The 16,607-nt window shown below is 41.3% G+C and overlaps 1 protein-coding gene across 4 annotated transcripts in view; it reads left to right on the top strand.

Moving 5' to 3' along the window:
* Nucleotides 1–16,607, top strand: part of NHS (NHS actin remodeling regulator) — a 353,438-nt gene that overhangs the window by 299,137 nt on the left and 37,694 nt on the right. For all 4 annotated transcript variants that reach the window (XM_017540621.2, XM_017540622.2, XM_037742789.1 and 1 more), the window contains exons 2-3: nucleotides 6,677–6,829; nucleotides 10,991–11,124. In XM_017540621.2, coding sequence (XP_017396110.1) covers nucleotides 6,677–6,829; nucleotides 10,991–11,124 — 287 coding nt within the window. The remainder of the gene's footprint in view (nucleotides 1–6,676; nucleotides 6,830–10,990; nucleotides 11,125–16,607) is intronic.

The following is a 16,607-nucleotide window of genomic DNA, read 5'->3' on the forward strand; positions in this document are numbered from 1 at the left end:
TCATTACACTAAATTCTGTCCAAGTCAACAGATGGCAGAGATTTGGGGACACTGAACCTGTCAGAGAGGTCACACAGGCTCCCCAGTTGTGGGCAGTCTTCTTTCCAGTTTCCAGAAATGAGACCCTCAAAGAGTGATCTTTAGTAGCCTCATCTTTGTTTATACTTCACTCAACAAGAAGACAGGCAAAATAAAGCAAAAAGAAACTTGGAGAGCTCCAGACTTTCCTCTTGTGAACTTGGACCCTGATCCTGGCCTCCCAGTCTTCTTTTGTTTTCAGCCCAGGAAAGGGAACTAATATTTATTAAGCAGTGACGGATGCCAAGGATGTTGTTACTTAATTGGAGTCTGAACCACTGCATGAAGGCTCTGTGATTTCGCTTTCATAGAGGACTTGCTCTGGATCACACCAATGCTGTGATCCATCTTTCCATCTCAGAGCCCAGGCTCTTTCCACCAGCCCATCTTGCCATTACAGTCTGGGTGGATTTTGGTGACTGGCATCAAATGGAGGACAGGCCAGGCCAGAACAGGACAGCACAGGACTCAGAGATCAAAAAGTCCCAACTCCTCATTGGTAAAGATGGGTCCTAGGAAGGTTCAATGACTTGCAAAATGTCACATGGTGCCAGAACTGCGACTAGAACCCAGGCTTCTACTGGTCTTTCCACAGGATGTTGGACATTAAAACAACAATGGTAACAGTAATAATTAAACAGTCTTCCTGGTATGAAGCATCATCTTGTTTTGGAAGCTGGGAAAACTATTTCTATGGGAAACATTGGTCTAGATCCTTTTAGCGTATAAATAAACACACAGATATGTTCTCCTGCTCTGTAAGTGTTAGAATGTTTTGAGATGCTGGAATTTGTTAGGAAACCTAGATATTTCTGATGGTGNTTTCTCTATAGTGGGGAACAAATCTGAATTATTGTGGTTCTACAGAAAAGGAAGCCCGGCAAAGAAAGACTCTGGGAAACTGGCTCTGGCTTTGGGCTGCTCTGCAGGTGACTGGAGCCTTGGTAGTCATTGCTGTCCTTGTACTTTACCCTGTTCCTTCCTCCAAACTGCCAAGCAGTGTGGGCAAGGGGATGGTTACCAAGGAAGAAAGGCAGGCAAGAATAAACTGTCTCACTTGGTGAAATCCCCTTCCCAACCTTTCAACAGATCCGAGCACTCAGGCAGCAGCAACACCTTAGGGAGATTTCCCATTTTGCTTACCAAGCTGATGGCTGCTGATGATTGGTTTCAGTGTAGCAGGGACCCAGGGAGCAAACAGGCTACATATCTCTGACACTGACAATTTCAGATGCTTATTAATTGATTAATATGCCAGTGCACTCCTCACTGTCATGGGGCACCAGAATGGATGATTTGTGGAGGGATGTGTTCCTACCCACAAAGCTGTGTGTTGGGGGTGGCTGTGATGGTAAAAGGGCAGGAAGAAGATTAGCAAGGTGCAGGTGGGTAAGTATGTCTGTAAGGCACTCTGAGAACATTTAAAATTTTTTCTTCCCTCCCTTGAAGGGATACAAATTCCATTTCTGAGTCATTTGGTGCATTTTTCTGAAAATTTCACATGCAGCGGCCAAAGTTTTATCTCAGCTGTCACCTCCCTCTTCTTAAGGAAGGAGTAGCAGGGGAGAAAGCCAGTGCAGGGGTGGGGATGTGAAGTAAAGAGGCTTTCTAGGAAGAGAGGCTAACAATAAGCACTCTGCACTCCTCCCAGGGGGCATAAAGCTGTAAGGGAGTGGGATGCTCATGAGGTTAGAAAAGAGATCAATGAGTAGCACCCTAGCAAGGCAGGGGAAATGGGGCTGGAGAGGCTGGGGCAAGACTAGGTTTGCTCCTGACTTTTTACCCCTTCCCAATAGTTCCTAAATCCAAGCCTCCTCCTGCTGTTAGAAACAGGCCTTGTCTTTCCAAGAGAGTGGCAGCCACTAGTTTTCCTTAATGTCTAAGTCAGCTCATTTCAGAGGACCCCAATGACCATATCCATCCTTCCAATATATCACTATGAATCAAGATCTAGACAATTCCATTATCTCCAGTGTTTGACAAGGGAATGAACTAAGATCAGTCTATAAAGACTTTTCACTGCCCTGTGGACATTTCCTACGATGGTATTTTTTTTCAGCAGTTTGGTTTGTGGTTATCTGTTTGTGGTGTTGTCTTTCTGGTATAATAGAGCACATCTTCCCAACCTCCTGCTTGGTACTTTCTGGAAGTCACTCAGTTCTTGGTTACACCTGATGGTATGGGTGATACAGACAGTAGCAGTTCTGAATCTTTTCACTTTATTTTGAAAAGCACTGAATCCTTTTTATGTGGCAGATGGCCCATTCTCCTTCCCCTACTCCATCACCCTTAGCTTAGGGAAACTTATTTCAATATTGGTTTGGGAAAGAGTGGCAGCTTAGAAGCTAAAAGGAGATGGTTTCTGATCCCAGATCTTCTACTTACCAGGTGAATGACTTAGAAAATTTACTTACTTTCTCTGAGTTTCCATTTCCTTATCTATAAGATGGGATCAATACTTTCTTCTTTGAGTTGTGTGAGATTACCATGATATCATTAATATAATGCATCTGGCTTAGAACTTGGCATATGGTTGGAGCATCCCACAAAAGCTTACAGTCTTAGATGAGGGAGATACATCCAAATAACCTTTTTCCTGTTGTGGAGAATAAAAATGACACATAGAGCCTTATTTCCTATTGTAACCATTGCCATTATCTTCCCCTTTCTTGGGGAGCAGTAACAGAGGGGAGGAGTTGACAAGACAAAGCAAGCGACTGACTCTAGAGAAGTAGATAAAGTAGTGGGAGTGTCTATTAGTTATATGATTTGCCTGTGTCCCCACCCAAATCTCATTTTGAATTGCAGCTCTCATAATTCCCAGTGTCATGGGAGGGACCTGGTGGGAGGTAATTGATCATGGGGGCTGGTTTTTACCATGTTGTTCCTGTAGTAGTGAATAAATCTCACGAGATCTGATGGTTTTATAAAGGGGAGTTCCCCTGCACATGCTCTCTTTGCCTGCCACCATGTAAGACGTGACTTTGCTCTTATTTTGCCTTCTGCCATGACTGTGAGGCCTCCCCAACCATGTGGAACCGTGAGCTCAATAAACCTCTTTCCTTTATAAATTACCCAGTTGCAAGTATGTCTTTATTAGCAGTGTGAGAACAGACTAATAGAATAAATTTTTTATTATTTCTAATATTGCATAGCAAAGTACTGCAAACTTAGCACCTTAAAACAACACCCATTTATTATCTTGCAATTTCCATGGGTCAGAGTTCTGGGTATGGGTTAAATGGGTCCGCTGCTCAGGGTTAACTGGGCTGAAATCAGTGTCATTTGGGCTCATCTCATCTCATCTCATCTCATCTCATCTCATCTCATCTGAGGCCCAGCATTCTCTTTCAAGTTCGCTGGTTGTTGCCAGAATTCAGCTTCTTGAAATTGTAGGAGGGAGGCCCTCAGCTCCTAGAGGCCACCTGCCATTCCCTGCCATATGCCCCTCTCCACAACGTGGTAGTTTGCTTCTTCAAGGCCAACAGGAGAGCATCTCTGTTGCTTCTTGTCTCTTTTAAGCATTAACTCAGGATTATACTCTCTTTTGATTAACTCAGTCAACTGAGTATGGACTGTAAAACCTGTTTTGCCTTGTAATGCAACGTAAGTCACAGGTTCTGCCTACACTCAAGGGAAGGGGATTATACAGGGCATGTGCACAAGAAGGCAGGAACCTTGGGAGACATTCTAAAATTCTGCCTATCACACAGTGGCCCCTGGAGGTATCCAAATAAACAGAGGAAAAATCTTCTTGCTTTGCTTTTTTCCATTTTCATGAGAACAAACATTCCTAGGGCACTAAGCCTGCCATCATGCATAACTCAGCCATGGTGAGATTGTTAAAAAGGGAGGAAAGGGGAGCATGGTGAACCTGAAGATGCAGGGCAGGCTTACAATGACAGTGGAGCAGCTCATGAATGAATGGATTCAACTGTGGTTGAACTGTTACTTAAGAAAAGGAATATATTTTTTAAAGAACGAAAATGGGACAGTTTTCCCTGGAAGAGCTCTGTTAGTGCCTGTCTACCTTCCTCTAGTGTACACATAATGCTAGTTAATGCTCTGTGACCAAAGGACATCACTGAGAACAAAGACATTAGTTTTCCTTCCTTTCCCTGTCTAAGAGATAGACAGCATGGTGGCAACCGAGTGAAATATTCACCTGCTAATATGTGGCAGAAATCCAATATAGCTTCTCAATGGAGAAAGAAAAAGATTTTGGAGAGAAAAAAGTGAGAATCCCTGCCCTTGAAGGCTGTCATTGTGAGGGTTGGTTCTTCCCAGGAGCCAAGAATAGGCTGCCCATGCTGGAACTCATGCATTACTCTTTGCATCTGTGAATTCACAGTCCCAAGCAGCAGGCAGAGTTTAGCAGCCCAGAAACTCAGCATTGGTTTGCCCAACAAGCACAGTAGAAATGTGTTTAGGGCATCAGCAAAGCACGGGCACCAAAAAATGCTTTTTTCAGGTAACTTGATATGTAATATTTAATAATGAGGGAAGATAATTTTGCTGAACATCTTTACACTGATTTTATGATGTACCAATTGATTCTGAAATTTGGGATTGCCTACTGTAGAAAGGTGGAGGTGGAGGAGTGAGGTCTATAGCCTTTTTGGAGTTCAGGGCCTCTAAAGTCTTGATGCCTGAGACCATCCCTATGGAACGGTATAATACCAAAACAGGAAGAATCTGCCAGTGTCCAACCTATTGTGTCAGGCAGAATCACAGTGAAACCATTTTGCACAAAGCCAGAGAACAAATGCTTTACGAGGGCAGGGATTCCTGTGTGTTTTGTTCTGTGCTGTATTCCAACACCTAGAGCTATGCCTGAGACTAAGAGCTACTTGGAAATGTTCCATGAGTAGATGGATATTTCCATTTTCAGCAGTCTCTTCCCTTCCCTCATGTTGCCCAACTCCTTTCACTCCCGCAAGATCCTAAGGCATCATCAGAAGACATTTTGTGTTTCTCAAACCTGCCTGATGATAAACATAACTTTTCACGTAATACAGATTACCAGGCTTCTCTTTTGGAAATTCTGACTCAGAGTCTAGGTTGATGCCTAGGAATATGTGTTTTTGACAAGCACTTCTGATGAGTCTTTTCTTCAAACATTAAAATAAATAGCAAGGGCTCAGTTTTTCTCCACACAATTGAAGAGCCATGGTCACTTGACCTGGTTTCTGAGGTGTTGTCAAAAGTTACCACCCTAAGCCTCTGGTCAGCAGTGCTGAGGGAATAAAGGGCTAGAAAAGAGTCTTCTGGTCTACCTCTGAGTCATCTTGGCCCAGCCCTGTACCCTGGATCCCACCTTCCTGAAGAGATGAGCCTAAGGGAAGGGGTGCTCAGAAGTCCCTCTACTTCTGGGACTGCCCATTTGGCTTCTTGCCCATTCCTTCCACAGACAGACTTTCTGTCCTGTCCATTCTCCCAGCTGTCATGAGCACATGAATTCACATCCCCTTCTCCTGGTTTTGGTAATGACCTCTGCCCCATTGGGCAGGAGTTGACTTCTGCGTGCAGGAAGAGCCTGATTTTTCAGTCAATCCCCCGTTGCTGAACCAGAGTGGAAAGAGATGAGACTGGAAGGTGGGAAGATGAGACTGGGCTGGCCCAGGATAGGAGACTAGATATGGATAGTGGGTCTGGAGGGTAAAGCAGACTGGGCCAGTTCTCGCCATTCCCAAGGCTGACAGGCTACCCAGGTGCTTGTGAGGTCCTCTGTGCAGCCAGTTCTTAGTAAAAATCCTTCTGGTTCCTAACATCTGCTTCTAGCAGAATTTCTCTTTAACTCATGGAGAGTTCCATCCTAGGCTCCATGTGTACATGAAGAAAATGATAGTGGGTTAAATGCTGTGTTTAGGGGAAGGAAGCCTTCCTTCCTTGATATCTTGGATGAGTTGCAAGAACTCATCTTGGATCTGCAGTTTCCCTTTCTTAATACTCATTACCCCTGTGATGGTTTCTTTAATGCATATGCTTACCCCTGGGTGAAACCAAGGAAACTGAGTGATGCTTTTGAAAGATGACAGGCAATGGAGCTGGTAGGTTGAGGGCATGATAAGGATACCTTTGGGATGGGGCCCCAAGAGACAGAGGCAGGGCAAGGTATAGGCCAAAGTTCAGGCAGACAGCAGGGGCAGAGTGCAGAACTACAGCTCTGAGGCCCTGCGGCCAGAAGGGCTGAAGCTGAGGCAGTCTTTCCATTCATCTCTGAGGCTTTCCTCCACATTTTTCAGAAGCAGGACCCCCATCTCCACCCCCAAGCAGGCTGGCCAGGGGCTTGTCAGTGTTGAGCAACTGTGCCAAAGGTGAGGAAGGAAGGTATGGAGAGGAAATTAGCTGGTCATAAGGAGACAGTTGGTGTCTTGGAGTCTCCCATGCCTCAGCTCAGGGCCAAAGGTTGTCCCTATCAGTACCATAAACATCAAACCTTTCTCCAGTCTTGAGTTAGTTCTTAATGTGAATGTAGTAGTCTGAACTTCCTCTCCACCCAGCCTTTACTCCTGTCCTCTTCCCCACCCCACGGTTGGCCAAAAGCACAACTTCAAGCCACTGATGGACAATGCCCTGTTTCTTTTTTGTCTTGCAGCCGTCTCCAACCTGGACATTGAGAGTAAGCTGAGTGTGTACTACCGTGCCCCATGGCACCAACAGCGGAACATCTTCCTCCCGGCAACAAGGCCACCCTGCGTGGAGGAGCTGCACCGCCACGCCCGGCAGAGCCTGCAAGCCCTGCGCAGAGGTGATAGATCCTGGGCTCGGGGGCTTTTGCAGGAGACAACTTGGAGGTTGTCCCATCCAGGGGTCCTCTGTCCCATGAGCCCCAACACACCCTCTTGTTGTAGCAAGTACTTTGAAACACTCCCTTTTCTACCCTGAAATGAAATCCATGGGTAACATACCCTACCCATACACATAAGAAAAGTAGCACTATGGTCTAAATATGATAGTTAAGAGAAATTAAAAGGTAATTATTTAAAATAATATCTATTTCAATATGCAAATGCTCAGAAACCATTCCAAGGGGCTGGAGGGCATGGCCATGAAAACTGGTACATTCAGTATATATTAGATATGAGCAAAAAACTAAATACTTTGGATTATAATGAAAAGGAAATTTGGTTTGACTCAGAAAAAGGCTCTAGGCTTCTCCCCTATAAGAGATTCTGATGGGACACTTAAAATTGTTTGAGACCTGGGACACATTTTCAATGACTACCCTCTGCATTATTGGATGGCTGTCATCTTCGGCTCTCACCCAATCATTGTAACAACTAGAATGATCCCCTAGAGGGCTCTTCTGCTTCTCTTGAGAACCAATGATCTGGTCTAATGCCCCAATTCTATAGTAGGACACATAGAGGCCTAGAAAGGTGAGGAAACTTGCTCAGAGTCACACATAGGTTAGGTGTGGTACCAGGACCCAACCTAGGCCTCTGAAATGCCTGCCAGAGCTCTTTTCCTCCTTGCCATACACTATGTCTCATGGAAATAGACACTGATATTTACATGTCTCTCATAGACCTGAGAAAGCCGGAGATAGGCTCATAGCAGTCAAAAAAGGAGCACAGCCTTTTCTTACACTGGTTGACTTAAAACCATTCCCTTATCCTCATCTTCAATAGTTTGTTGCCTTCAGTTCTCATCTTTTTGCCTTCTTTGTCTTTTTTCCTTTTAATGAAAGAGCTAACCTCCTAATATCCCTAAAACAATTGTTTCTAAAAATTTCCTTTGGTTACTAGGAGAAGACATTATCATGCTTACAATGAAAAGTGATGATCAGTATCCTCTAGAAGCATCTCTGGCATATTTACCATTCACTTCAATTTTATAGTTGGCTAAAAAGCTCTTCTTTAACTGAAGCCACCTTCTGAAAATCTTTCTTTCTACACTTGCCATTCCTTTGCAGCCTGGATTAGGTACACTTCCCATAATATCCTCTGCATCCTCCAATACTGCCACTTAAAAAAATATTATAACCAACCACTATGGGTCTGTTTTACCAACCAACTTCTAATAAGCCATTAATCTATAAGCAACTCAAGGGCAAGGATGATATCTTATTAATTTACTTTATTCAAAGCACTTAGCATGAAGCTGACATATAGTAGGTCCTCAATAAACATTTGTGGAATTGAATCAAGTTCTGCAGAAAACTGGTTGAACGTTGAGGGTACATGATGACTATAAAGGAATCTGATTGTTCTCACCAAATCCTTTCTCAGGCCCCATCATTAAAAGCTTGGTAACATTAGCCCTTTAGGCATAATTATTTTTATCCCTTTATTTTATTAATAAGTCATCCCTGATTAGGTTTTTATGGATTCCACCAGCTAACACCAAGCTGCTCGTAAACTATCACATTTCACTGCCTTGTCAGGTTTGGACTTAAAGCAGAACTGAAGAACAGCAAGTGCCAATATCAGTTTTCTCTGAACTTCCTCCTGGGGGACAATGAGAGAGGGATGTGGGGCCTCCTGGGGTTTGGAAGGAAGACTGTGGAGATGCATTTTACCCTCCACAGACTGGCTTGTTTTGCGGTTGGCTCAATAGCATATCTTGGGTGTAGTAGTTTTAATAGCACTGCAGAGAGCCATAAACAAGAATTATAGCCATCATGGAATTAAAAACATGCAGTGTAGAATTAAAATTAGAAAGTGACTTTTTTTTTAACCTTATCCAAGAAACACAATAACATAGTGCTGTATTCATCAGCATAATCCACTTCTGCCATCTGGTGGCTATGAATAATAGTGACCTATCAAGACAACTGCCATGCTCAGAAAATGCCGCAGTGAGCATCCCTGTAGATTCTCTATTTGGACAGCTGGAATGGCCTGGCTTCCACCAGGAGATAGTGGATAACGAAGCACAGACAAATGAAGTTGTGGTGGCAGCAGCTCTGTGCTGCTTTTGGAGGTGAGACTGTAAGGACAGAGCTGGGGAACCAAGATTAAAACCTAGAAATTGGCTGCCTTCAAGATCTGCTTAATAGCAAACCCCTCAACAAACTTTATTGAAGACAAGGCAGTGTTCCAGAACCTAGGATTCAAAAAGCAATAAAGTATGGTGCCCACAAGGAATCCCTGGTCTAGTGGAGAGACAGCCAAGTAACCAGGTCATTTCAATAAAGTCATAGGGAGGCTAAGAGGAAAGGTACCAAGTTATTCCATAGAGCTTCAGGAAGGGCTTTGTGGAGGAAGTAGCATCTAAATGTATTTCAAGTTATTTAGGATCTTATTACTTTTTTCCCCTTTTTAAAGTAATTCTTTAATGCTCAGAACCAGTAATGACTTTATGTGACGCTATCATTTATGTTCATAAAACATGGAGAGAAAGATTCATAAGCAACTATAAATAGATAATTATATTTTATATTTCCTTTCCTTTCAAGTTTCAGGCTAGAGCATAAGTTTCATTGGTTTAAGGGAATAATGAGCAAGATTCCACTGCAGTTTCAGGCTCTAGTGCACTAATGTTCTCCCTGCGTCAGCACCAGAAAACGGTATTATTAGGAAGCCATTAATCTAGCCAGGCTACTCCCAGCCTAGGGCAAAGAAAGAGATATTTAAGATTGTGTGGGAGGGGAGCAATTGAATGGGAAATTAAGTTGATATCTCCCTTCCAACTCCTCCCATCCTTTCACTTCTTCCTAACCAGTAACACCTGTAAGCAACTCTTTTGTATGAATTTAAGAATGTAAACACTTTTCCTTGTGCTACCCATTTAGAAAAGCCCACTGTTTGCTTGCAGAATGATGGAGGTGGGCACTTTAACAAGGGAGACGCTTTTCTTAAACAGTCTTCTGATAAACATTGACTTTGGAGGCAGTTTAGCAAAGACTACCTACATGGTTTTGAAAACTTTGCTCTGATTGCTTATGGGAGCCAAGATTTGTCAGAAGAATCCCAAGCAAAGGGAGATGGGGAATACTATCACATCTTCTTGACATAGACACTATGTTCAGGCAGTGAGGCACACGGACAGCCAAGTTGGACATAGATAGAAATCAGAAAGCTCGAGTGCTCAGTTCCTAGTTTAGAGGGCAGCATATTGAATGGGGCAAAGAAAATGGGGCCAGCATCGAGGAGGCCTGTCAGAAACAAGTAACAGGACCTAGAAAAGCCCATGACAGTGAGGGCACTCACCAGAACCCACTCAAAATACAGAGAAATAGAATATATTATAATTTTAATGAAAGCATTAATTCATTCTTTAATCACTCAACAAACATGTGATGTAAATACTCTCAACATGACTTATTTCCAGGTACCAATGGTTGAAAAATGGACTCACAGCATGAGGAGAAATGCCAGATATAGGTGATGGGGAGGAAGGCAGCAAATCACACTGCCATGTGTGTACCTATGCAACAATCTTGCATGTTCTTCACATGTACCCCACAACCTAAAATGCAATAAAAAAGGAAAAAAAAAAAGAAAAATGAACTCACACGAATTCCTGAATATGTAGCAATCAGCTCCCCTGAGCCAGTGAGAGCCAGCTCTGGTGGGTGGACCGGGCAGCTCTGGTGTGTCTGTGCCTTCTTTCTACTCCAGTAGTAATGGCAGCAAATCTTCCACTATGTTCTCAACTTTTGTTGTAATTGTTTTTGTTGCTTATGTTGTTCTGAAATAAGTCACACTGAACTCTCAGAAGTGAGCCCTCTTGTACAGATTATGAGATGGACCCACTGAAATATATGCCTCCAATGTCATATTAATAGTAAGTGAAAGTTCAGTTAAAAACCATTCTGAAAATCTGATTTGGTATACAAATTAGCTAAAGTAATGAAAACTCACTTTTTTTTTTTTTTACAGCCTTTTGCTAATACTCCCAAGAGGGAAAGAGAAATGGAAAACGCCAAGTGTATTTCAGTATTACTGCTTTTTCTCCTTCTCAGAACACCGGAGCCGGAGTGATCGCCGTGAGCAGAGAGCAGCTGCCCCCCTTTCCATCGCAGCTCCTCCACTGCCACCCTACCCTCCAGCTCACAGCCAGAGGAGGCGTGAGGTTAAGGACCGTCACTTCTTAACGGTAAGCTTGGTGGCAACCTGCAGCCCTGTGCTTGCTCCTCAGGAAACATCAGTTTGTCTGGGAGTCAGTTTCCTGCCTCTCAGTGAGGGAGACTGGGCTGGCTAAGAGCTCAAATCATGGGCATTTGGGAACAAATTAATTTCCCCTCCTTTCATTCCTGAAAGAAATGCCTATTTTTTGGAATACAGACATAGTTTTTAGTTCACTGGCTGCACAATGCAGTAAAGCAAGAATAGCTACAGACTAAAATCAGGAAAAATATATGTACTTCAAACCTTGGTTCTTCTGCTTGCAAGCTGAAGGATTCAGGGTAGATTATTTATGTTATTTGCCCTCAGTTCCCTCATCTGTAATATAGGGATATTAATAGTATCTAGTTTATAGGGCTAGAGGATTAAATGATAAAAGGCATTTAAAGTGCTTAGCCCAATGACTGACTGATACAAAGTAAGACCTCAAGAAATGTTAACCACAACTGCCTCTACTGTTATTACTAGCCAAGTGACAATATGGCTGACTTGGTGGGGTGATCTGGAAAAGAACTTAAGTGATGTGAAAAATTACCATTTGAAGAGTAATCATGTCATCATTTCATGCTTTCCCATTCTCTAAAGGAGGCTAGTTCTCTGGGGTAACTTAGTATCATGGTGATGTCATTGCCTCTGGGGCTTTCAGCCCTGACCAGATGGATGTGGCTACAACTCAGCCCAAACCCTCAAGCACGGGTCACAGATGATGAAGCTGAGCCCAGCTCAGAACACCTGCAAACACTATCAGCAGCTGCTACAAACACATCACCACAGATGTGCCTTTTGGGGCTTCAGTGGGGACAAGGGAGCACTTTGTGCCTCTGAGCAAGCATCACTGAAGTGAAGGACTATGGCTTTTGTGACCAAATCAGTCCACACTGCCTGCCTGAATGTCTGCAATCCTGCTGTCTTGTCATTCTGGCTCAAGACCCAAAGTCTAAAGAAGTTACAACAGTGTGGATTTGAGTTAAGGTTTTTATTAGAAATTAAATTTGCATGTATGACTCCAAATTGTGCACCTTTAAGGCTTTTACAATATGCAAGATAGGTATAAAATATTTGGGTCACATGATGCCAAACATCCAGCCAAAACCAGACTTCATCTAAATGAATCCACATGATATGCCATATCCAGATAAGAACTTGAATGATAGTGAACGAAATATAAAAACATTTTTCCTATTTGTAGCTGGATTGCAGGCAGGTCCATCAGTGCTCATTTAAGTGCTGACTGAGTGCCATGTCGCACTCACTACATTACTGCACTGCAGCCCAAGGATAAGTAAAGGAGATAAGGGCCTCTTAGGGCTTTCTAGTTCTTCATCTAGAGCAGTTTCACATGCTAGTCATTTGTCATAAAGCAGAAGTTCTTATGCAGCTCAAATCTGCTTGATGAAGCCTTTGCTTTTAATGAGACATTTTCTGCATAAAAATACTAAAAATATTTTTCCCATTCATTATAACGTATTTTATGGCTAATTAAGTTGGTTTTCTTGGAAGGGAGGAGGTGAAAGAAAAGAATTTTGAGCATTGACAGAAATGACATAAAAATATAGCCCTTTCTCATGATCTGCATAATTTTTAATAATGTCTAAATACTAAAGTAAGACTATAGGAAAATGCTTAAAATAATGAATAGCGATGAGAGTACTTCATTTATTTACCCAACAAACACCAATAAGAGAAGACTCCGGATTACACTTAGGTAAACTTCAGTAAGTTTGTCCATCTCAAATTATAACATTTAGTATTTCTAAGTAATTTTAACTGTTTTCTTTGTTCAAGAGTTTGGGTCACTACAATGATTAGAAGATTTTCATTTGAGTTATATCCCTTAGGCTTGGATAGAACATGGTTCAAGCTTACAAGAGTATGTATTGCTGAAAGAAAGATGGATGCAGGTATAGGGACAGGCAATTTGTAGTCAAATTGCTGGATAGACATTTTCTTAGACAACAACTCTCCTTTCATGTATGAGATTTCGTGAAGCCACGCTTTTCTTCCTTTAAGAAAGCATACATAATGAGATTGATGAACAGTTTCCTGAAACTCTGCAGGTTATTATACTGCACCTTGGTCATTAATGGCATGGACCATGAAGCTAAACTGCCTGACTTTAAATACCAGCTCTACTACTTGCAATCTGTATGACCCTGGCAAGTTAGTCATTTCAGTGTCTCAGGCATAAAGTAGATAGTACCTCATAGGCTTGGCATGAGAATTGAACATGATAATACATGTAAACAGTACCTCATACATAAGCACTATATAAACATCAGATATTATTATTATTAGCCAATCAAGTCCTTGAAGTATCTATAATATGATGATAAGATCATAGCTCTAAACGTGTTTAAATCCCAACACTACAACTTTTTGGATGTGTGACTTGGAAAAAGCTATTGTATCTTTCTGACTCCAGTCTCTTTATCTGTAAAATGGGGATAATTTCAGCTTTACAAGGTTGTTAAGGAGGCTTAACATGATATTTTATAAATAAGATTAAATGATGTATGTGTATTTGTGTAAGTGCCCAGCACAGTGCCTAAAATACCTGAATATGATCCTATATTCAAAATAGTTTATAATAAAATTCTTAGCATCAAATGAAGAGCCTATAGCACATACTCACATATAAGAGGAAGTGTAAATTGTTATACTGTTTCTAGAGGGCAAAACTCTAATAAATATTCATAACCTTTGATCCAGCAATTTTACATCTAGGAATTTACCCCAAGGCAATAGTCAGTGTATGCAAAGATTTATTCACTAGGATGTTCATCAAAGCACTGTTTACAATAGAAAGATTAATCACAAATATCCCAAATGTTCAACAATAGGGACTTAGTTTAATGAATACTGATATATCTATAGGATAGAATACAACATCAAAAGTAGTGTTAGAGGAGAATATTTAATAACATGGAAAAATGTATAATTATTATCAGGGATTTTTACATAGTTTATAAATCTGTATAGTATTATCAGGGTTTTTTACATAGTTTATAAATCTGTGTATAGTATAATATCAAAAAATGTCAATGAGTGTATATGTATGTGTACATATACATATGCATGGGGAAAAAGGCTGGAAGGTTGTATATCTGTGATTCCCAAACTGTGTGCTGAGGTGCCTTAGGGTGCTGCACTGAACTCCTAAGGGTGCTATGGGATATTTTAGAATTTCAAGGGACAAAGTGTCATCTGTCTGGTGGCATCTGGTGACGGCTCCAAAGTAACCTCATAACCCCTAGAAGTGAGAAGAGGGGACACTTGATTTCTTGACATGTAATTTGTACCAAAAGTTCTCTGGGGGAACTCACAGGAAACAGGACAAGCCAATTTAGCATAAAACCCTAAACCTTTTGTTAGCTGAATATTCAAGGAGTATCTCTAATTAAAGCCCATCTGGGAGCCTTTACTCATCAAGGGTGGCAAAGGAGATCATTTCAGGGAAAGGCTTCCTTTAAAAAAAAAAAAAAAAGGTATCTATAACATCCTGCTGGATTCTGAAATTCTATAGCCAGAGATTAATTAAAGATCATTTATTTGGGACATGAAATGTGGACCTGAGCTACAGAGAAGAGATCAAAACAAACTTCATGAAATCAACATTTGCACATAGCATCTCAATCTTTTCTTTAATGTACCACAGAGGATACAGCTTTAGGCTGGTAAAGGATCTAAAGAGTTATTTGGGCCTGACTAGGAGTCAAATATAAAAGTTTATAGTAAAAGTGTTTCCAAGGGCAATATGAAAGAGAAATTGCCTGGAATCAACTTCTGGCCACATGACTGAGCTCTTGGATGCAGACTGACTTGTTAAGCATCAGAATACTGATGATTTAGAGGAAGGTAGTGAGAGGAAAGGGTCCCCACTGAGGTAGGTTTGTGTACTAAACAAAAACCCAGTTACGTTACTGAAACTCATTTGCCTCTAGGCAGACTTTCTGGGGAATTTTTCTTCCTCGTCTAGGCTGTGGTCAAATTGATAATGGCAAATGGGTATCAAAACATGAGCATCTGTCAGAGCTGTAACAGGTAGCCTGTTCCTTGCAAATCCAACCATGTGTTTTCACTCTTGGTACTAACCATTAGAAGTAGTCCACATAGCCTTTTTTGGTAAGAAACAATAATTTTATGTGTTCAAAGACTATTAGACGAGTTACAGTGCTGATGGCTAGAAAGATGCCTGTTTGAGGCAGTTGAATAGACAGCTTTTTTTTTGGTGGATCAAAATATACACTGAGACTTCCAGGTAGCTGACAATAATGGTGATACCCTAGGTCCCCATCTCCCAGTATTTCCTCCAAAAATGATATATAACAAGAAGGGGAAAATAAAACTACACAAAAAAAACACACCATCAGCATAACTTGGGGACAGAAAATTCCCAAACATCAAATTAACTGTTAAGTAAGAGAGAGAAAACACCAAGTCTCAGTGTGTTTCCTCTTGTTACAAGGCGAGGGAGGGCAGATTCAGAAAGCTACATGGAAAAGACAAACTAGCTATGGGTCGTAAAATTGATCTAAAACTATCACCAGAAAAATTGTCTGACCTAAGTCTGAAAATAGTACAAATTTTTTCAGATAGACACAAACTACAAAAAGGGACCTAAAAGTACGTGTATTTTACAGGAGCAATCTTCTGCATGTAAAGCTTCTAGGGGATCTGCCCTTGCGCAATTAGGAGCGAAGGAGAAAAGGAAAAATAAAATTTCTAGGACCCTGCAGGCCAAAATAAAACCAAAAAATTCAAGGACATGCAGAAGTTGTGTGTCTCCTTCAACTCCTGCCTCACCATCAAAACAAACAAACACACTAAAATATTTGAACAACTTTGACAAACAGACAGAAGATGGTGCCATTAAACTAGGGATCTTGTGAAACACTCCAAAGCCACACAAATGAATAAGAGATAGATTAGCAGATCCACATAGAGTGATTGCAAAAGATCAATGAAAGAATATACAAAGCAAAGGTTTTATATCCAACTATGCTGTTCTTCAAGTATAGAAAAGCAATTTTCAACCTACAGGAACTTAGAGAATTTTGTACCCATGAGTCCTTTGTGAGGAATTTACCAGAGGACCAGTTTCATCCTCTGGTAGAATTCCTTCAGCCAACCAAGGATGAAGTTATTCCTTCATCCAACCAACAAATAACTTGGGAAATGTTAGCAAAAGTATGGGTAGCATACATTTTAATACATGTAAATGTAGATCTAAAACTATAGTGGAGATGAAGATAGAAAACTAATGTGCAATGTTAAATGTTGTGACAACAGAGAATGATAAAACTAAAAATGAGAGAAGGGAGAGGTAAAGAAGAACATAGAATAAGCTAATTGATTACTGTCTAGGCAAAAAGTGGCTGTTAAAGGATACCAATAAGAACTAGTCAACCAGATTGTAAAAGCTTGAATAATAAAACAGGAGACTAAGGACATTAG

This window comes from Cebus imitator, unplaced genomic scaffold (assembly GCF_001604975.1).
Source record: "Cebus imitator isolate Cc_AM_T3 unplaced genomic scaffold, Cebus_imitator-1.0 Scaffold128, whole genome shotgun sequence".
NCBI lineage: Eukaryota > Metazoa > Chordata > Mammalia > Primates > Cebidae > Cebus > Cebus imitator.